The sequence below is a fragment of the Lepidochelys olivacea genome (genome assembly GCF_965140295.1).
Source record: "Lepidochelys olivacea isolate rLepOli2 genome assembly, chromosome: 1".
Classification (NCBI taxonomy): domain Eukaryota; kingdom Metazoa; phylum Chordata; order Testudines; family Cheloniidae; genus Lepidochelys; species Lepidochelys olivacea.
In genome coordinates, this window is record NC_140411.1 from 327,265,026 (window position 1) to 327,287,822 (window position 22,797).

The 22,797-nt window shown below is 44.4% G+C and overlaps 1 protein-coding gene across 1 annotated transcript in view; it reads right to left on the minus strand.

Annotated features, from left to right (window-relative positions):
- Positions 1–22,797, minus strand: part of CDHR3 (cadherin related family member 3) — a gene marked incomplete at both ends in the record, with an annotated part of 62,086 nt that overhangs the window by 11,727 nt on the left and 27,562 nt on the right. The window contains 8 exons of the mRNA XM_084618139.1: positions 1,009–1,049; positions 3,451–3,464; positions 5,185–5,366; positions 9,333–9,577; positions 11,705–11,876; positions 16,727–16,953; positions 20,561–20,659; positions 20,807–20,906. Of these exons, the coding sequence (XP_084474265.1) occupies positions 1,009–1,049; positions 3,451–3,464; positions 5,185–5,366; positions 9,333–9,577; positions 11,705–11,876; positions 16,727–16,953; positions 20,561–20,659; positions 20,807–20,906 (1,080 nt within the window). The remainder of the gene's footprint in view (positions 1–1,008; positions 1,050–3,450; positions 3,465–5,184; positions 5,367–9,332; positions 9,578–11,704; positions 11,877–16,726; positions 16,954–20,560; positions 20,660–20,806; positions 20,907–22,797) is intronic.

Consider the following 22,797-nt stretch of genomic DNA (forward strand, 5'->3'; position numbering starts at 1 on the left):
TGTTTTTCCAAAGTCACTAAATAAAAACCCTGACCTGGTTCACCCCATTTCCATCTCCTCATCCAATCCCTCCATAAATCAAAATGCCCTTCACCGTAATCCTTTCCTCAGGTAGGAAGGTAACAAGCTAGACGGTTGAAAATCCTTACCCTAAAGGCCCACAAACAAATTATGGACCTAACAAACCCTGCTAAGTGTCACCATTCAGTCACTCTGCTTCCCACTGAATCCCGTTACTCACTGTATTTTGTGTGTCTGTCTTGGTTGTAACTCCGTTCAGGCAGGGATCTGGGTGAAATCCTGGCCCCACTAAACTCAATGGGAGTTTTGCCATTGACTTTAATCAAGCCTGGATTTCACCCCTCCTCTATAAAACACTGTTGGTGGATAAGGAGCTTCATGCTTAGCAGATTGGGCTCCAGACTGGGAGTCGGGACTTGCACCCATTCCCATCTCTACTATTGACCTACTGTGTGATCCTGGGCAAATCACTTCTCTCTGTTTCCCTTCCTACTCTTTACCTGTCTTCTCTCTTTAGGTTGTAAACTCTTTAGGGAAGGGATTGTCACTTATATATGTACAGCATCTAGCACAACAGAGCGCCAGTCTGAGCTGGAATCTGAGTGTTACTGTTATATTAATAATAATCCTACAGTCCTTGTTTAGACCAGACTCTCATAAGCTGATAAGATCTGTGGGACCAGAATCTAATATGGCATCATTGATCCACTTGCTAAAATTCCCATTAGTATTTCTAGTGATGGCTTCCAATTCTCAGTCTGTATATATGAAAAAACCACTAGGATATGTCTACAATTAAAAAATAGCACTATTCAATATTTTTGAAATAGTGGGTTTGTAGAAAACATGTATAGTGGCAGAAACAAACTATGCCAAGAATTCTACCTTGCAATCTCCCTCATTGGCATCATACAAAAATTCCACAGGTTCTGTGACCATACTTTAGGACTGGTGTGGGCCAAACACTTACTTTAGTTTGTGACTTACAGTACTTACCCAAACCTCTTCTTTCTTAACTTTCTTCTTTTCTACAGGAAATGAAATGTACATTGTAAGAAATCAGAATTTTTTTGACTGTGATAAACAGACATTAAAGCCAAGATTTTCAAAAGTGATGAGTGAGTTTGAGACACCTTTTAAAAGAAGAGCCTGACTTTCACAGGACAGATGATCAGAACTTTCTGAGAATCAGAGCCCTTTGAGGTATTTCAGGTTGGGCACCCAAAATTGCTAATCACACTTGACAATCTTGCCCTAGAAGTAGAGGTGAATATTTTGCCACAAATAATTTTCCTCAATGAATTTTACTTTCCATTGATTGTTTGAACAGATTTAGAAATTGTCATGTATTCTTTATTCAAAATTATTCACACCTTTGAAGAGTGAATAATTTGCTTTGGGGATGAAATTCCCCTCTGTGCAGACAGACAGCACTAGGGCTATGCACAACTGACCTCCCAATCAAGCCATATTCTGAGGATACAGCTGCTGCAAAGTCCTTGCACTGGCCCTCTACAGGAGAGTAAATTTTACCTGTGGGGAATATTTGAACTAAAATGTAGCTTTCATGAGTATTTGCACTTGTAAAGCTTATGCACTTGCAAGTTCATGGAAGCCAAAACAAGAAAGTGTTGCAAACCCAATCAAGCAACATTCTGATTTGTAAAATGGATTGGATATTTGCAATCTCTTTCCCGCACCCAACCCCCATTTTCACTCATTCTGAGTTAGAAGAGAGTATAGGCGCCAACTTTCTAATATGCCGGGGGGGTGCTCCCCTGGCTCCACCCCTTCCCCCACAGCCACAACCCCACCCTGCCTCTTCTTGACCCATTCCGACCCCTCCGCCGAGCATGCCCCGCCAATCAGCGCCTTCTCTCCCCCCACCCCAGTGCCTCCTGCATGCTGCAGAACAGCTGATCCATGGTGGGCAGGAAGGAGGGGGAGGTGCTTATTGGCGGGGCTGCCAGCAGGCAAGAGGTGCTGGGAGAAGGGGGAGGCACTGATAGGGGATTCAGCACCCACTTTTTTTTTTCTGTGGGTGCTCCAGCCCTGGAGCACACACAGAGTCAGCGCCAACAGTAGGGAGACTGGGCTTCTCTACAGCACAGATCCATGGATGCTGCCCAGTTTCAAGGGTGCATGCTGCCTCTATATTTCTGCATTTCCATTTTTGTTCCCTCCTTTGAGGCTTTTTTTTAATCTCCCTTCAAACAACACCTCCCGCCACCAACAGGCTCTGGTGGTTGGCATGTGATGGCCTAAAATGTATAATTACTACAGATGGGTCTGAGCCTGAAAAATTACTTCAAACCATCTTCCTTTTCCGCCCTACCAACTCAACTTTTGGGGCTCAACTTGAGGCAACTTGAAGGGACCCAATTTTTCAGAAAGTACCAGGCATCCAGCCTCTGAAAAACCAGGCACCTCTAAGTGTCTCAAACCAGGCACCCAAAATCACTTGTTATAGGTAAAAAGAAAAGGAGGACTTGTGGCACCTTAGAGACTAACCAATTTATTTGAGCATAAGCTTTCGTGAGCTACAGCTCACTTCATCGGATGTTCCCCGATGAAGTGAGCTGTAGCTCACGAAAGCTCATGCTCAAATAAATTGGTTAGTCTCTAAGGTGCCACAAGTCCTCCTTTTCTTTTTGCAGATGCAGACTAACACGGCTGCTACTCTGAAACTTGTTATAGGTGAGAATCATGGCTTCCAAATTGGGATGGCCTGGTTGTGTGTGCGGTGTCCAAAAGCTGGTTGTTGCTGAGTCAGCTCAAACTGTATTTCGGAGATTGAACTAATGTAGAGTGCTGGTAAGGCTAGTTGGAAAATAATTAATAAATTCCTGCCCCACCATGCCAGAGCACTAGACATTTTCATAGATTTTTAAGACCAGAAGGGACCATTAGACCATCTATTGTGACTTGTATTGGCACAGGCCATATAATTTTACCCAGTTATCCCTGTATTGAGCTCAATACATAGGTCAGTACATGGATTATTTATCTGAAAATGGAATTACAAATTTCTCTGACTAAGGCTACGTCTCCCCTACAACCTCGGGGTGTGATTCCCAGCTTGCATACACCTACTAGTGCTAGCTCTCATCTGAACTAGCATGCTAAAAATAGTTGCATAGCCATGGCAGCATGGGCAACAGCAGTAGCAACGCAAGCTACCAGAGGTACAAAGTACAAACCCAGCTGATCCCCGGGAATACGCTCCCAGCACAGCAAGCCCATGCCACTGCTGCCACTCTCCATGTTACTACCGCTACCGTGCTACTTTCAGCACGCTAACTCAGATGAGAGCTAGCGTATGTGTACAGGAGCTGGGAATTACACCCCTAGCTGCTAGAGGAGATGCAGCTTAGTAAGTGGTGCGCTTGTTCTTAAGAAGTAATGAAAGCATTAAAAAAAGATACATACCTGGTGTGGTTTTCCTATAATAAAAATATAAAGTCATCAATATAGTAAAATATGCAATACCTTTGCCTACAAAAATATCATGTTCCAGTTCTAGCCCTAAGAAATCCTGTTCTTTTTTGATTTGGCAAACAGGATATTTTCTTGTGTTTGACCTTTTTCGGTTTGTTTAGTTTGGGCATGTTTGTTCTGCTGCGCCTCAGCATTATTAACTCCTGCTATTGAGCTACCAGAAGCAGTAAAACAGCCCTGAATATTGTTTTTGCGACTCCCAAAAGAATGGCTGTATATATATTTTTTTAATCTTATCAGTAAGAGCACGGTGGAGTTATACAACCCCCCAAAATTATACTTTAAAAAAACTACACTCCCCATCCAATACTAGGGCTGAGCTAATATCTTTTAAAATATTTGAAAGGTTTAAAATGTGACTTGAAAATATCAAGATTGCTTTTTAACAGGAGATCATGAGTCTCGACGAATCATTGTCACCAATTAATAAATAATAACAATAGCCATATTATATGCCACTGTATCCATTTGTCATTTCTACCACACATTGCTAAACTCCTTGCATACACCTCTAGAATAGTAACAATATCTTGCATTTCATAGGTTATCTCTAAGGCTGCGGGTCAGTCATGGGAGTCATGTATTGCGTGACTTTCCATGGCCTTCGTGACTTTTGCAGCAGCCGATGCAGCTGTCTGAGGAGCTACTGAGGCAGCCCCTGGGCCAGCAGCAGCAGTAGTGTGGGAGGGGGCCTCAGGGCTGGGGCAGGAGACTGGGATGTGGGGAGGTGCTTACCTGGTGGGGAACAGGTGGTGCTTACCTGGAAACAGCCGGGATGACCCTGCAACTCCTGACTAAGGCGGAAGGGCCAGGGGGCTCTGTGCGCTGTCCCTGCTTGCAGACACCACCCCCGCAGTTCCCATTGGTTGCGGTTCCCGGCCAATGGGAGCTACAGATCCAAAGCTCGGCAGGGGTAGTGCGCGGTGACCCCCTGGCCTCTAGGAGCTGCAGGGACACGGGGAGCCAGGTAGGGACCCTATCAGCCCTGCCAACTGCCAAACCCCCCTTCCTCCCCACCCCCAGCACCAGCGCGGGTCCCGGGCTGCGTGCCAGCACCCGCCCCCCACCCCTCCCCCAGCACCAGCACAGGTCAAGGGCCAGCACCCCCAGACTCCCCACCCCCACCCCAAGCACCCACAGGCCCCAGGCCAAGTTTTAGTTTTGGGTAATAGTACAAGTCACAGACAGGTCACGGGCCGTGAATTTTTGTTTACTGCCCATGACCTGTCCGTGACTTTTACTAAAAGTACCCATGACTAAAACATAGCCTAAGTTATCTCTCATTCTGAAAGATTTGAGCACAATTGGGCCATGATCCTGATTGGGACTTCTGGTGGTAACAATAAACATTTAGTAATTACGATTATTATTATTTCTGCTAGTGATGTTCAGCTAAAGCATTTGCTAAAGTATCAGTAAATCCACCAAGGGTTTCTATGTCATTTTGATTTGACTATCTCTTTAAAGAATCAACATCTTATTCCAACAACTAGTAAAGTTTATTACAGCAAATGACACATTGCTCTAAAATATTCAAAGTATAAATTCCATTAACTCTCAGAGTTTCAAGTTGTCTTTATAAGTAGTGGGTATTTCTCAATAGTAATAACAAACTCACTATTTCTCAAGGAAACTAGTGTTTATGTTCTTTTTTTGGTTACTTACAGTGCTCTTTTATTTGCTTTGGGTTTTGGTGGACAGTAGGTACGGATATATTTTGCCAGCAGGAAGGATAGGTATCCAAGCAGTCCAAGCAGTAGCATGCTGCCAACAGAAATGAGGAACGGCACATACCAAGCTGATTCAGAATAAATATTTTCTGTTCTGATCAGAAGTGTAATGGCAGGCTTTGAAAAAAAAATAAAACAGAAAAGGTTCTTAAATGCTGCAAACTGAATTTTGTTGACAACTAGTGTAGAAAGTATGTTTCTGATTGTGCTCCTGTATTTTATAGTAAAACATGCATACGTGTGTTTAAAAACTTTGGATTGCCTTAGGGTATGTCTACACTGCACTCAGGAGGTGTGACTGCAGCATGTGTAGGCATATCCTAGCTAACCTTGAAGCTAGCTTGAGTAACAATATCAGTGTGGCTGCAGCAGCAGGGATGGTGGCACAGCCCCTAGCCATTTAAATATGTACCCAGAGTCCTGGGCGGGGTGGTACTCAAGAAGGTAGCCTATCTTAGACTGCTGCCTCCTCCACTGAGATTGTTACTTGAGCTAGGTTTGATCTAGCTAGATCAAAGCTAGCTCAGGTATGTTTACCCATGCTGCAATCCCATCTCCCGACTGCAGTGAAGATATACCCTTAGACAACGAGAACTTTCTACCTCACTATCTTAGTATATGGAAGTACAGGAAATGCTGCCCAGTGTTGAGGTAATAGTTTCTAGTTATCTAAGGCAAAACTGGAAAGTTTTAAAGCACTACCATTGTATGCAGTTCAATGCCAATGTAGTAGGAATACTGTTACAATACATTACATAAAAATAGGTGAAACCCCAAATTCTCATGTGACCTTCCTTGGCTCTAGAAAAAAGCCTAAACACAAAGTTGTGAGCTATATCGGAGGTCCCCCCAAATGAGAAGTATTCAGAAACAGAGTTTTGATTTGGCCCATTATTAAGGAGTTAACAGATCCATTGTTAAGATTGTATTTTGAAACGGGCATAACATGGAGCATAAATTATTGTTTTTTCTCTACTGCGGAATCCTTTCTGTGTGAAATTTTACACTATTCATTTTCATTGCCTTTGAGTTTCCTATATAGTTTTCATTAAATTTTTGATTGCTCTCTGCACTAAATTCATCAGGGTTTCTGGCTATTCCTTATTGCTATGAGGCTAGTAGCATGAGGGAAGCAGAATTGGGGTTATGATAGGTGATCTGTGGTGCGTGGTAGTTTGTGGTAATAGTAAAGTGTGTGGCTGTGGGAGAAGGGGTAGAGAGTAAGTACCGATAAGCAAAAAGAAAAGGAGGACTTGTGGCACCTTAGAGACTAACCAATTTATTAGAGCATAAGCTTTCGTGAGCTACAGCTCACTTCCTCAGATGCATATCGTGGAAACTGCAGCAGGCTTTATATATACACAGAGAATATGAAACAATACCTATTCCCACCCCACTGTCCTGCTGGTAATAGCTTATCTAAAGTGATTTCCAGCACAAATCCAGGTTTTCTCACCCTCCACCCCCCCACACAAATTCACTCTCCTGCTGGTGATAGCCCATCCAAAGTGACAACTCTTTACACAATGTGCATGACAATCAAGCTGGGCTATTTCCTGCATAAATCCAGGTTCTCACATCCCCCCCACCCCCATACACACACAAACTCACTCTCCTGCTGGTAATAGCTCATCCAAACTGACCACTCTTCAAGTTAAAATCCAAGTTAAACCAGAACATCGGGGGGGGGGGGGTAGTGCAGTTTCCACGATATGCATCTGAGGAAGTGAGCTGTAGCTCACGAAAGCTTATGCTCTAATAAATTGGTTAGTCTCTAAGGTGCCACAAGTCCTCCTTTTCTTTTTGCGAATACAGACTAACACGGCTGCTACTCTGATACCGATAAGCAGTTTAACATCTGATTTCTATAGTTTGGTGGGTGTGGAAATCTTAACTCATTCACTACAGGGTATTTTTGTATATTACTAGAGATAGGAGTCAGTTAGGAAGTTTGGATCCAGGCATTTTCAAAGCAAAGCTCTTGTGATTTCAAACATTCCATGTGTGAGATTCTGGGTTTCTGATCCAGGCCTGTGTCTACTTGGCTCATCTGTGGGTTTACTAAGGGCACAGCATGTAAGATTCCACTCCCTCGTCCATCCTCTGCAACCTCCCCACATCTTGGTTCAGGTGTGCTGGGGAGAGTAGGGACTGATGCCAGCAAGCAGGGGGGCAGAGAGGGGTGAAGAATGGGGGAGACCCGTGGCTGCACACCCCTCTTTTTTAAAACACCAGCCAGTAGAGCTGACATGGCGCAGGATGACAGAAGCAAACTGCATCTGGTAAAGTGCTGGCACAAATTGCCTTCCTCTGGGGGAAGTGATGGAGACAGGGAAAGAATTGTGACTCTGAACCACAGTTCTTCCTGAAGTGGCTCAGCTATGGACCATCCCATATATACAAAGGTGGATTAAGGTTTCCCTGGGCCAGAGTAAGTGAGGGAGCCCCTAGGCATCCCTTCTGTCTGCAACCCCACCCGCAGCCCCACCCTTTTTTGCCCCTTCCCTGGGACCACACCCCTGTTCCACCCAGGGTCCCCCCCATTCCGCCAGTCCCACAACCCATTTGCTCTTTTCTGCCCCGCCCCCACGGTGGCCCCAAGATGGGAGAAGCTCTGTCCCTGTGACACAGCCCCAGGCTGCAGCAGGGAGTGAGAGCTCCCAGGAGCGCAGTAGGGGTCTGGGTGCTGGGGCTTCCCCTATCACCTCCCATGCTTCTGGGGGGGGAACAGGGTCGGGGTGCTGGGGCTTCTCTCGCCTGGTGTTTCTGCCGGAGAGCGGGGTCAGGCACAGGTGCTCCCCCTGCCGTCCCGTGACTTCTTCCAGAGATGGGGTCAGGGTACTGAGGGGGCTTCCCCTGTCCCTGGCTTCTGCCGGGATGGGGGTGGGGCACTGCAGAGTTTTCCCCCATCCCGCGGCTTCTGCCAGGGACAGGGTCAAGGTGTGGGGGGGTGCTGTGGGGTTTCCCCTGTCCCGCAGCTTCTACCAGGGACACAGTCTGAGGACCTGGGGGTGGGCTTCCCCTATCCTGTAGCTTCTGTCAGGGATGGGGTTGGGGATGCTGGGCGGGGCTTCCCCCGCCCCACCCGCCAGGTGGCTGAAGCCAGGGCCCCCCAGTTGGCCTGGGCCCCGTGGGCCCAGTGGCTAAACTCCCACTGCATATGTAGGGCATTGACCAAAGGCTCCATCCCACACTTAGCGTTTCTTTGCAACTTTGTGTGTTTGAAACAGAAGAAACATTGGATGAGGGTGAGTGGGATATGCGAGAGGTGTAGACAGTCACTGGGTGTAATATTTGGGTGACCCAAGTGATGGAGAAATATCCCTTCTGGCTGTTTGAAAGCTAGTTTTGTGCTACCTTTTTTCGATCTTCACAAACAAAGATTAATCTGTGTATTAATTAATTTGTGTATTCCATCATTAGAGAAACATACAGATGTGTGAGTCAGCCAAAGCAGTGTATAGCTAGGAACCAAAAACCAGTCTCTGAGAAATGCGTGAAGAAAAGTTAATATCCCAGGCAAAGGTTAACCCCTGCTCTCTCCTTATCAATGCAGCTGCCAACGTCTATAACTTCTCAATTGTCTGCTCTAACAGTCTCCCCATGGTAGGCTCCAAGGCTCAGGCAGGGCCCATCTGTTTTCTCAGGCTTTCAGGGAGAGTGGGAGTTAGAGGAGATGGCATGTAGAGTATGTTGCAGAATGGGGTATTTTTAATCAATTATTTTATTATGGCTTGATATTTTGACAAGGGGATAGGCTTTGGGATGCTTTCTTGTATTGGCTATGATCTTAGGTGATGGCAGGGTACCTGGACCTTTGGGTAGGTGCCTTTTTTGTTGTAGAAAGTTAAATAAACATTATGGGTTTGTATATGGGTCCAATCCTGCAAGACACTGAGCTCCCTGTCTCCCACTGACTTCACTGTAAGTGGAAGATGCTTACCCTTGCCTAGGATTGGGCCCACAGTAATTCTTGTGCTCTTTTGAGTGCACTTACCCTCCATTGTTTTAATTGTCCCACACAGATCCCCCATGCAACAGCCACAGAATTAAGTTGAAGATTCAGAATTTCAGTGAACTTACTGTAGTAGTGATGGTAGTAGTTGGGTTTGGGATAACTTTGATGCTTAATGTCACTGTCCCAGTTTCGATGAGGGCTGTAGCTCTGTTCGAACTTGACAGCAAATTGTCATCTGTTATATAGACACGCAGTCTGTAGTCCCAGATTCTATCCAAACCACTGTCATAGTCAAATCTAGATGCAAGAATCAACTGAGAGATGTTGGAGCCAGCACTTGGTGAAAAAGTGAAATGATTATTCACGTTACCTAAAAGTAGAAGCAAAAAAATCCACATAAAACTAAGTTCGCGGATGACACTAAACTGGGAGGAGAGGTAGATATGCTGGAGGGTAGGGATAGGGTCCAGAGTGACCTAGACAAATTAGAGGTTTGGGCCAAAAGAAATCTGATGAGGTTCAACAAGGACAAGTGCAGAGTCCTGCACTTAGGATGGAAGAATCCCAGGTACCGCTACAGGCTGGGGACCAACTGGCTAAGTGGCAGTTCTGCAGAAAAGGACCTGGGGATTACAGTGGATGAGAAGCTGGATATGAGTCAGCAGTGTGCCCTTGTAACCAAGAAGGCTAATGGCATATTGGGCTGCATTAGTAGGAGCACTGCCAGAAGATCGAGGGAAGTGATTATTCCCCTCTATTCGGTGCTGGGGAGGCCACATCTGGAGTGCTGCGTCCAGTTTTGGGCCCCCCATTACAGAAAGGATGTGGACAAATTGGAGAGAGTCCAGCAGAGGGCAATGAGAACGATTAGGGACCTAGGGCACATGACTTATGAGGAGAGGCTAAGGGAACTGGGCTTATTTAGTCTGCAGAAGAGAAGAGTAGGGGGAAGGGGAGGATTTGATAGCAGCCTTCAACTACCTGAAAGGGGGTTTCCAAAGAGGATGGAGCTAAGCTGTTCTCAGTGGTGACAGATGACAGAACAAGGAGTAATGGTCTCAAGTTGCAGTGAGGGAGGTCTAGGCTGGATATTAGGAAAAACTATTTCACTAGGAGAGTGGTGAAGTACTGGAATTGGTTGCCTACGGAGGTGGTGGAATCTCCATCCTTAGAGGTTTTTAAGGCCCAGCTTGACAATGGGATGATTTAGATGGGGTTGGTCCTGTACTGAGTAGGGTGTTGGACTAGATGACTTCCTGAGGTGGCTTTAAGACATCTTTTTGTGCCCTCCCAATCCTGGGCTGTTCTGGGTCACCGGCTTAATTTAGGGCTTGTCTACACTTAAAACATTACAACAGCATAACTGCACCACTGTAGCACTTCAGCGTAGACACTACCTACGCTGATGGGAGGGATTCTCCCATCAGCATAGCTAATCCACTTCCCCGAGAGGTGGAATTCTTCCACTGGCTTAGCGCTGTCTACATGGGGACATAGGTTGTCTTAACTACGCCACTCAGGTTTGTGGATTTTTCACACTCCTGAGTGACATAGTTCTGCTGATCTCATTTTCTAGTGTAGCCCAGGCCTTAAGCAGCATCCCTATGGCTGCACTATGGGTCTCAGCACTGCCTTGTATCTGTGGAGACCCACCAATTGACATGCCTCTTTCGCTCCCAGCTTCATCCCCTACATGTCCCCTATACAAGGCTTTGTCCTCGGAAGATAGCCTTACCATTCTTTCCTCGGAGCCTGCACCAGGAGACCCCTCCCATGGCCAGGACCAGGGCTTTTAGAGCCCCTTTATGCTACTCTGAGCCTTTTATGTTGTATAAAGGGACTGGAGTGGGGGTGAGGCTCTCACCCTCTCTGCTTAAGATATTTGTCTGCATCACCTGTTTAATCATTACCCCATTCTCAGCTACTGCCTCAAAAGCAGAAGTTTTTCCTAAGTTCAAATGGCTCCCTTTTTGTGAAATGAGGCAACACCAAATGTCTCAGCACCTGGCTTATAATTGATTTTTGTGTCCAAGCACACGTTCTTACAAAGGGATTTTAATGAGTACAGCATGGAGTTAGGACACAAGTTTTGTCGAGCAGTTTGGAGCAGTGCCCCAAATTCCACTCTGTTACACTGATAGAAATCTGAAATCCTGGAACTTCATTAAGTCCACTGGGGTTTTTCCAGTGTACCTGTTATAATTGAAAGTACAACTTGTCCCTGTGTACAAGAGGAGTAGCAGTCTGGCTGGCTCCAGTGAGTCAATGTGAGTTTTGCCATTAATTTAAATGGAAGCTCTCACTAGCTAATCTTTAAGTTATTTCTAAAGTGCCTGTCTATCACCATCTTATTAAACCCTAGCCAATATCAGCATTAGCATGTAACATGTACTAGACTTTTTTGTTCACAAAATCAAATGGACTGTCTATATCCAAGCATTTTCCCCATGCACCAGGCATGTAACAATGACATTCAAGAGTCAAACAAGTGCAGTACCTGAATTAATGAAGTACCGGAAAGATCTGGGACTAGAATCGCGATCAACACACTCTATCCTGAAACCCTCAATGTTGGTCCCAACAGCTAGGTCTACCGGGATTGCCAATGAATAGGTATTGGCTGAACAAACTGGTTTTTCATCATTTACTTCAAGAACATTGATGGTTACCTGAAAGAGAGCCAGCTGATCAGGTGAGATTCTTCCAGTATGCTGTGCCAGAATATTACCAGCTCTAGTAGCTGGTAGGATTTGTTCTTCATTCTTTTTATTGACAGTAGTTAAACAAGAGTGGCAGGGAAGGTCCATTAATTTAGTTTTTGCCTTGGACATGTTAAAGTTCAAGAGATTATGAACTCATGATGTGACCGATATTTCTTTAGAACTCAGATTCATTAAGGCAATTATGTTCTAACATTGAACTTTCTTTTATGTGGGACTTCTGATTTTTTTGAATTGCCTAAAGTATGTCATAGTCAGAATGGAAAATAATACTTTACACTTATTAGATCTAGCCAGTCAAGGTTCTCAAAGTGCTTCACAAATGTTAATTAAGCTTCCTGACATTTAATAATAATTCAGCGACTGAGGTTTTAAGGCCTGGTTTGACAAAGCCCTGGCTGGGATGATTTAGTTGGGGTTGGTCCTGCTTTGAGCAGGGAGTTGGACTAGATCAGTGGTTCTCAAAGCTGGTCCACCGCTTGTTCAGGGAAAGCCCCTGGCAGGCCGGACCGATTTGTTTACCTGCCGCGTCTGCAGGTTCGGCCGATCGTGGCTCCCACTGGCTGCTCCTGGTTCGCTCCAGGCCAATGGGGGCTGCGGGAAGCAGCACGGGCCAAGGGACGTGCTGGCCCTCCCTTCCTGAGGTCTCTTCCAACCCTAATCTTCTATGATCCTATGACTGTTCTATGCATGAAGGGAGCCCTTCTCATGTAGATCTACCCTTCCCCATGTGGAGATGAGGGGCAGTGAGAAGGTAAACATTCTCCCCCCAACACTCCTTGTTCCTTCACCAAGCAGTTATTGGCTGGAATGGAAAATTGGGTCTAAATTCTTGGAGATAATACAATTTTTTTGAATAGCAAAATCAAATGTAATGCAAAAATGGGGTAAAGAGAGATGTTAACCACTGAAGGAAAGAGTTTATATGCACAGAAGTTTGGTGTTCTCTGAAACATATAAGGAGTGAATGTAAGTTTATGTATACACTTAAAGCAGTGTGTACAGTACACAGGGCCATCCTTAGGCATACACAACATACGCAGCTGCGTAAGGCACCTGAAAATTTGGGGCACCACTGGGTCTTTGTGTCCACCCCACTGGCTTTCCTATCCCTGTTCTGACTCTTTCTGCAGGCTCCCACAGCTGGCTGCTGCAGCCTGGTGAGTCTTCCTCGGGAGGGGATCTAGTATTTAAAAGGTTTCAGAGTAACAGCCGTGTTAGTCTGTATTCACAAAAAGAAAACGAGTACTAGTGGCACCTTAGAGACTAACCAATTTATTTGAGCATAAGCTTTCATGAGCCACAGCTCACTTCATCGGATGCATACTGTGGAAAGTGTAGAAGATCTTTTTATACACACAAAGCATGAAAAAATGGGTGTTTACCACGACAAAAGGTTTTCTCTCCCCCCAATCCACTCTCCTGCTGGTAATAGCTTATCTAAAGTGATCACTCTCCTTACAATGTGTATGATAATCAAGGTGGGCCATTTCCAGCACAAATCCAGGGTTTAAACAAGAACGTCGGGGGGAGGGGGGAGGGGGGACATGAGGGGAAATAGCCACTCCCAGTCTCTATTCAAGCCTAAATCATTATGCAAGGTAACCTAAGTTAATTGTATCCAATTTGCAAATGAATTCCAATTCAACAGTCTCTCCCTGGAGTCTGGTTTTGAAGTTTTTTTTGTTGTAATATCGCAACTTTCATGTCTGTAATCGCGTGACCAGAGAGATTGAAGTGTTCTCTGACTGGTTTCTGAATGTTATAATTCTTGACATCTGATTTGTGTCCATTTATTCTTTTATGTAGAGACTGTCCAGTTTGACCAATGTACATGGCAGAGGGGCATTGCTGGCACATGATGGCATATATCACATCGGCGGATGTGCAGGTGAACAAGCCTCTGATAGTGTGGCTGATGTTATTAGGCCCTGTGATGGTGTCCCCTGAATAGATATGTGGGCACAGTTGGCAATGGGCTTTGTTGCAAGGATAGGTTCCTGGGTTAGTGGTTCTGTTGTGTGGTATGTGGTTGCTGGTGAGTATTTGTTTCAGGCTGGGGGGCTGTCTGTAAGCAAGGACTGGCCTGTCTCCCAAGATTTGTGAGAGTGTTGGGTCATCCTTCAGGATAGGTTGTAGATCCTTAATAATGCGTTGGAGCAGTTTTAGTTGGGGGCTGAAGGTGACGGCTAGTGGCGTTCTGTTATTTTCTTGTTAGGCCTGTCCTGTAGTAGGCGACTTCTGGGAACTCTTCTGGCTCTATCAATCTGGGGTGGGGTGGGGGGAGAGAAAACCTTTTGTAGTGGTAAACACCCATTTTTTCATGCTTTGTGTGTATAAAAAGATCTTCTATACTTTCCACAGTATGCATCTGATGAAGTGAGCTGTAGCTCACGAAAGCTTATGCTCAAATAAATTGGTTAGTCTCTAAGGTGCCACAAGTACTCCTTTCACTTTTAGTATTTAAAAGTGAAAAAGCCTCCAGCCTGCCAGACCTATTAGCACAACGCTGAAACTGTTAAAGAGCCATTCAAAGGGTAATGAAGTCATTTAACAGGCATTTGCCAAACCCCAGGTATATACTGCCAGTTTCTGAATTTACTGACAAAAACAGTTGTGCATTGCTGTAATATTTAGTCAGAACATGTCAGTCTACAGGACCTTAGTTTAAAATTTGCTTTAAAATATTTCATTAGTGAGTTAGTGAAGATTATAAAATCACATCTCTAAAAAATCCTTGCATAGATTTTTAGATGCACAATCATCTTTAGCCTTAAACACTTGGCTCTTCAGACATATAGTTTTTTAAATAAATCCTTCAAAAGACCACCCTTATCTAAAATACACATTTTAATTACTAAAGTAAAAAAAAACTTGCTTGGAAAGTCTCTGTCCTTCCCTTTCTCCCTTCACACCTGCCCCCTCCAATTGAAGAGAGCCCTTAAAGGCAGAACACCCCTTTCCTTCCAGATAGGGAAACGCTTTGTCCAGTTTTCTTTACTTCTGACTATCTAATGAACTAGTTTTAAGAGAACCCTCCAACAAAACCTTAGTAAGATATAAAATCCTTTGTTATGCCTAAAATCTTTGGAAACTTTAAAAAAAAAAAGTTGGTGAAATTTCATAAACATTGTCTATTGTTATGGAGATCACACAACGTAAATTAGTGTTCCCTTTTTCTAAAAGCAATGAACATTGTTATGAACACCCTAAACCTTTGTGACTGATTAATTTAAAATAATGTCTTTGTTTCAGTGAGTTAAATATGTAGTAATCTAGAACGATTACTTTACGAAGGCTTAAGAGTACATTTAAAATATAAAATCAGCTTAGAAATACTGATTAAGAAAATATAAAACGCAGAAGAGCTGCATCATGTATTTCGTAATAATGTTGTATTCAGCAAGACAGCTGATTCACCCTTACTACAAAGTTTTTGCAAATAAATGTCTGACAAACTTCAGGGCCTATCAAAAAACCTCTGACTGACATTTTTTATTCCCAAATTTAGTGCTTTTAATTAGGTACCTTCTGCATGTCCATCCTGCGTGAGGGAGAGGGTACGGGGGTCTCTGTGGGGAACTGTGATTCTCCGCCACCGTGAGGCAGGCCGGGCGTCTTGTTATCCTTTGCTGTCTCGTCCCGCCCCCACCTCCCACTGCCGGGCTGCAAGCTCAGGCTGCCATTGGGCATAGGGGCACCAGTTTAATACTATGTAGGGCCCCATAAATCCTAAGAAGAAAAGGAGGACTTGTGGCACCTTAGAGACTAATAAATTTATTTGAGCATAAGCTTTCAAGAGCTACAGTTCACTTCATTGGATGCATGTAGTGAAGTGGGCTGTAGTTCACGAAAGCTTATGCTCAAAATAAATTTATTTGTCTCTAAGGTGCCACAAGTCCTCCTTTTCTTTTTACCGATACAGACTAACATGGCTGCTACTCTGAAATAAATCCTAAGGACGGCCCTGACAATACAGGTATTACACATGAAGGTATACGCCACAGTGACAGGCAGGCTGCATCCATACTTGTCACTGTGCTGTGTAGCCACATGTGGCAGTGAAAGGCTCCAGCAGTGAGGAAAGGCTGCAGCAGCTCCCCACTGCCAGAGTTTTTCACTGCATCCAGGAATGGCTCTGGAAGGTGGGAGACAGCAGAGAGAGGCACTGGCAGCAGGAAACTGCTGGAGCCTTTCCCCACTGCTGCAGCCTTTCACAGTGGTGGGGAAAGGCTCCTGCAGCGGGGAGACAACAGGACACTATGCTGCTAAAAATAGCAGTGTAGACATGGGAGGCTTTGCTTGGCCATGTAGGGTGTATAGCCTAGATATCAGGAGTGCTGGGCACTCTACTCCCCTCACTTAAGCTGTGCCTCACTGTCTACACAGCTATTTATACCCGTGCTAGCTGGGTGTGCAGTATCTGTACTCAACGTGCTGCTGTAAGTGTAGGCATGCACTTTATGGCCTTTGTGGATACACAGAAAGCTCTCTCGCTGCCCACCAAAAATATCAAGGATGAATAACAGGCAGATAAAAGAAAGCGTTTAAAGGAAAAAAACAACAAATAAAAATGTTTTTTGTTTTGTTTTTGTTTTTTAATGCTAGGACTCCCTGCTCACTCCCACTGTATCCTCCCTTTGTGTGAAATTCAGCTCTGTGTAGAGAGCCGGCCCACAGCCCTAATATCACTTCAGTGGGAGTCGAGTGGTGCATAGGTCTTGGGATGACCGTGGACATAGGCTAAGTTTTGCCTCAGGTGGGGGTGACATTTGCAAAAGTAGTATAGTTTTACTCACGGACACTGTAGCAAGCTTCTCTCCGTCAGAAGCTTGCACTGTGAGAATGTACTTCTGTGTTGTTTCATAGTCTAGTGTAGCTATAATCTCCAGATTTCCTTCATTTGGGTCAATCCAAAATATATTTGTGTAAGAAAGGGTACCTCCTCCAGCTACAATGGAATATGTGATTCCAGTAAACGGTAAATCCTTGTCTGTTGCACTCACTTTTCCAATGCTGGATCCAGCTGAAAAGAAGAGTCATGTTATCTTAACGTTTAAAAAAATTACATACAAAATGAAATGTACAGACTATAAGGCTCCTCCTAAGTGAGTTTCTTAGTTCAAATGATGTAGGCAGATTTTATTGTAACTCTAATTTAGGACTTGTCTACACAAGTAGTTATTCCAGAATAGTCATTCCAGATTAACTCCTGGTGTGGATGTTGTTGTTCCAGAATAATAGTCCCTTATTCCAAATTAGCTTAATCCATTTCCAAAGGTATTCTTATTCTGGTATGAGTGTGTCCACACCAGGACTTAATCAGGAATAGATGCTGTGCTTGAAGTTCATACACTACCTTAATCTGAATTAACTTCTCAGTATAAACAAGCCCTCAATATTTGTTTTTTCTTTTTTTTTAAAACCAACCCCTGCTCCCCCCCCCCACAAAAAAAAAAAGAGGAGGGGGAAGAAATCCAAAAGTTTCCCATATTTTGGCTGTCAGTTTCCCCATATATATGATTTTTCTTATGTGATGCTAGAGTGACTTCTGTGTAGGAGTTAATTTCACCCTAAATGCATATTTAAATAACCAGCTTCTTATGAACTATAGGCTAAATGCCCAAAGTGAAGCAGGGAGGGGAGGTTGAGGAGCTGTTGTCACTGAGGCCATTAGCATTTCATTTATTTCTCCTCCTGGCTCTGTGAATTCCAGCCCTGCTGCAGATTGCTAGCTCCTAGTTGGTGTGACAGCCAGCATGCTTTCTGCCAGCACTACTACCCCATCCCCAGAATCCTGTTAGAGCCCACATCTGTATTTTCTCCAAAAATGTGTGCTGTTTTGCAAAGGGCTTTTAAAGCAACAGTATTTAAAGGTTTACATTAACACTTGTTTAACTCCTATAAGCATTCTGCAGAATCCAGCAAAACTCTGGGATGGACACAGAGGTTTATAGTCACACATGTGTTTCAGAGATTTATTTAAATGATTACATTACAAAGGTCTGAATCACACAAGTGGGAGGAGGAAAACACATGCAAGACAGGAAACTCCATGAGGTTCCCCATATTGTGCATACAGAGAGGCAGTGTATGATGCCTAGCCTCACCCCTACACTATGGAACTAACAGATCTCTCAAAACCAAAGCATTCCTGATAGCTGCATGAATCTAGGGGAAACAGCTGAAGATCAGGGCCCTGGCCCTCTACATGGAGACCTATGCCTCCACGCTATGTCTCTGCTCTCCTTGATTCCCATCAGCAACTTGACATTTTAGCTCCTGCAGAAGCCATACTGACAGGGAATACTAGCCTGCCAAGCCACCAGAAAGTTCTCCTCTTCTGAGGAGACAGGAATTGAATCCACATCTCCTGAGTCCCAGTCCAGTGCCTTACCATTACACCATCCTTTGTTCTGCTGTTTTGCTTGAAAAGCATCGCTGAGCTCAAACAGGTACTTTCAAACCACACAAAGCTTGTAGAGTTTCAGAAGCAGCCTCAACACGTTCCCCCCTGAACGCAGGCCAGGATTTGGTAGGTATTGCAGGCCCAGTCATATCTTGCAATTTTGCTGTAGGCCTGCCATACTTCTTTCAAGTGATGGTTCTGTGCATTGTCTTTTGTCGACCTACAGTTGTGGCCATCTTCAGATGATATGACCCCCTCTCTGGCTGGGAAGAGGTTAATGACAGCCTGTGAGCTCAGTCAGCCCCACCCATTAAAACCTGCCAGAGGTGTCAAGCTTGAAGGGAGGAGTCAAAGAGGAAAAGCCCAGCTCAGCAGTGGCTGACCAGGAGAAGGAATGGATCTCTTGTGCTAGGCCCTTCAAAGGAAGGCCTGGTTGAGACCAGAGGAAACCTAGAAGCTGCCTGGAGGAAGCCTGGGCTGGTACCCAGGGCCTATCCAGAGCCTCCTAGATACCAGAGTCTCCCAGGGTAGATAGGGACCTTTCAATTTGCTTTGTTCCTTGTAACTGATCTGAGTCACAAGAAGTAGACCAGGCCTTCCTTGAGAGGTCCACATCTCCTTCAGAGCTCTTTCCTCTTTTAACTCCTCCCTCCCGGCTTGGCAACTCTCACAGATGTAACAGCACAGGGCTGACAGAGCCCACAGACTCTCATCAACTCCTTCCCAGCCTGGAGCAGCTGTCAGTAGGGGATACCAGAAGAGAAGACCCTGCTGCACAAGCTCAGCTAAGAGGGGGTACGCCGGTGGTGAGCTACCGTTCTGCTTTACTGTATATTTAGCTGATGGGTAATGTGTGTCTCAATGCTGTTAGAAAAAATATCAGGTTTCACAGTCCCAATATGTGGGTCATTTTTTAAAATTCAATATGGTGGTGGGGAGGGAGGGAACCACTACAGTGCGTGGTAGAAGAGTGGATTTTAATAAAGACTATCGCTTCTGTTTTGGGGGTGAGTTTTCACTTTTACGTTTTTGCTGATTCCAATTTAAGCTTGGTTTAATGACATGTTATAATAGAAAAGTTCCACAGCCAGTGCAAATTGGCTAATGAAACTGTGCTGTGTGAACTAGAAAAAACCTGGCCCTTTAAACCCAGTGAAAATGCCTGCAAAAGACTGTAACTTCCATCTTTTACCCCCTCCTTCCAAAAAATCCCCCAAATTCCTGATGGAATTCTGTCTGTTCCTCTCAATTACCGTACACTCCAAGTAAAAAGATTTTAAAAGCTTGAGTTAAATGCAGCTGCAGGTAAGGGACATTGTAAACACACAGGTGGCAGGCACCCTACACAGAGGAAGAAAACACTGCTAACGCTGCAAAGAAGTTGCTTAGGAATAACTGCAGAACAAAAGGTGGTGTTAGAGCAGAGAGCAAGCTGGAAGGTCTGGGATGCTGGGAGAAGTGGAAAAGGCAGTGGGCAGCCACAGGGGAGGCTGAGGCAGGCCATGTAAAAGATGTGCAAAAACTTCTCAGACAGCATGAGTGGAAAAACTCATGCTTGAAAGGTTTTTGCCAAATTGTTTAACCTGCAGATTTTTTCTATTGCAAAAGTAGGTTCCTCACAACAAATGCGTTTTCCCCCACCCCCAAGCGAGTGCAAGTCTAACTCTGTTTCCTTGTATATACCACCCTACTAGGCAGGAGTGGATAGTCTTATGCTTAAAGTATTGCCCTGGGATTCAGGGGCATGGTGACACACCCACTACAACAGAGGCTTCAAGGGGTCCTCAGAAGGCAGCTTTATGGCTGTCATTCACAGTGCCAGAGACAAGGGAATCATCCCTTAGCTGAACCAAGGCTTTTTGGATCCATTTATGCTCTTTTACATAGTGTAAAGTGGCCAGAGTGGGAGTGAGGATCTTGCCCAAGAGAGATGTATTCAGTTCTTGGTTCTACCACAGAATTGCTATGTAACCTTTGGCAAGTCACTTAATCTCTCTCCCCGATTTGTTAAAGGGGACATAAAAATACTTCCTTTCTCCCACCCTTTGCCTGTTTTGTCTATTTACAATGTAAACCCTGTACTTTGAGGTTGTGCAGTGGGGTCCTGATCTTGGCTGGGGCTTTGAGGCACTATTGTAATACAAACTAATATATTTTTGCTCCAAGATGATTATTTTACACTGTAACAACCTTACACCTGTAGGACAGCCTTTACTTACTGTACCTCGGGTAATTTCTGAAACATTGAATACATATGATGGATTATTGAAGCCTGGGAAGAATTCATTCACTGGAATTATTTTGATGTAAATGTAGATATTATCTGGAAACACAATGGAAGATTAACTAATGGTTAAGTATGGCTATGAAAACATCTGTTGAACATAAACATATTTTGAATAACATTCCTTCTTCTATGCAGTAACAGCATAGGAAAAAAATCGCAAAGAAGAATAAAAGGGATACTTGCTAGTATAGTAAGGCTGGGCAATATCTTGCACCACAGCTGTCAAAGTATATTCCTCAACTGCTAGATTATCTGGATTTTCGAAATCCAGACCTCCAATCAACTAGATTAAAAAAAGGAAACTGTATTTATACCTTGTTACATAAAGTCACAGCACACACCAAGCAAATGATGATTTCCAGTGTTCTGTCCATGTGCTGGCTAAGTACATATATCACCGCCCTCTTTGAATTATACAAACAATTAATAAATTACAGGACTGAAAACACTCTCTGGTGGCTAGCTGTAATTCCTAACTTCATTACAGCCAAGAAGATTCATTCTCCTTTAGCTAAAGTTGTAGGTGGCCTGTGTTATATGTAGCTGAAAGTCTTGATCTTTTTATCTTTTGAGTTCAAAGTGTGTGTAAGCTGCTGGCTAAGTGTAACAAGTCCCTTATCTCATGGTTGGTCCATAAAGAGGAAAAAAGCCTACTACTACCACTACCACCACCACCACTTAACAATGTTGATCCCTTCGATCAGAGGTTCTGAACCAGGGGCCTGGGGCCTCCTGGGGGGGGACCATGAGCAAGTTTCAGGGGGTCCTCCAAAATAAACCATTGAGTAAGGCTGGCATTAGGCTCCCTGGAACCCAGAGCAGAAAGCCAAAGCCCAAGCCCCACCGTGCAGGGCTGAAGTCAAAGACCAAGCAATTTAGCTTTGCAGGGCCCCAGGCAATTGCCCTGCTTGCTACCCCCTAATGCCGGCCCTGGTTTTTAATCTACTGGATATGCTGAAAAACAGTTGCTGTGGCATAGGTTGGCCATGGAGTTTATATAGCATGTTGGAGGAGCCTCAGAAAGAAAAAGGGTGAGAACCCCTGCTTTAGATCATGGGGTGTAGGCCTATGCTTAAGGTCTCAGGTTCAGTCACTGATGATAATCCCTGAGGAGAGTTGTTACAAAGTGGTTGCCCAAATGGGGAATTAAAACCCAGTCTCTTGCATTGTGCTATCCTTTGTAGCACCCATACTGGGGTTGTCAGCACTAAAGCTCAAGTCTCTACCATTTGAGTTAAAATAGTAACTCCTTCAGCCGGTAGCAGTAGTAGGCTCTTATCCTCTATGAAATAGCCAATGGAGGGGAAATGGCACAGTTAGTCAGCATGTTACATTATACAGCCAGGGTGAGCAGAGGAGATTAGGATCATAAATTCCTGTGTTGTCATGCAAATGTTTCTTAGCCTTGTAGATGAGGAAGTAGTTTGCTGTACATCAACATCCATCATGCTTCAGCAATGTTCTCCTCTTTTGAATGGTATATCTAGGTGCTTGCTGGTTTGTGTATCTGCACAGTTTTTATCCACAAAACAACCAACATTACACATGCCAAGCAATGGGAGAGAGTTCTTGTAACTGCAGATCTGACTGATATCAGCACAAGGAATCCATTGTTCTGTCATGTGAAATAAACAAGTGCAAATCCCAACGTGCATTTGTATGAACTGACCACCTTCACAGGTTTCAGAGTAGCAGCCGTGTTAGTCTGTATCCGCAAAAAGAAAAGGAGGACTTGTGGCACCTTAGAGACTAACAAAGGCATTTGAGCATAAGCTTTCGTGAGCTACAGCTCACTTCATCGGATGCATGCAGTGGAAAATACAGTGGGGAGATTTTATATACACAGAGAACGTGAAACAGTGGGTGTTACCATACACACTGTAACAAGAGTGATCAGGTAGCTCTACAATTCTTATCAGTGGAGTCAAGAGGCGGTTTTGAGTTTGAGATTTCTATGGTATGTCAATCTTTCTTCTGAATAGCCAAGATCTCATATAGTATTTTACAAACACTTGTGTGAATTGGGATTAGTCTGGCACTGTTTAAATTGCTGAGACCTGCCCCTGGTTGCTCGTGTTATACTTCCATATCAATGTTAAACAATCAATGTCAATATAGTGCTTTGAAACTCATTCCTATGTGCCCCCACACTGCTTAGAAAGGAGATTTCAAAC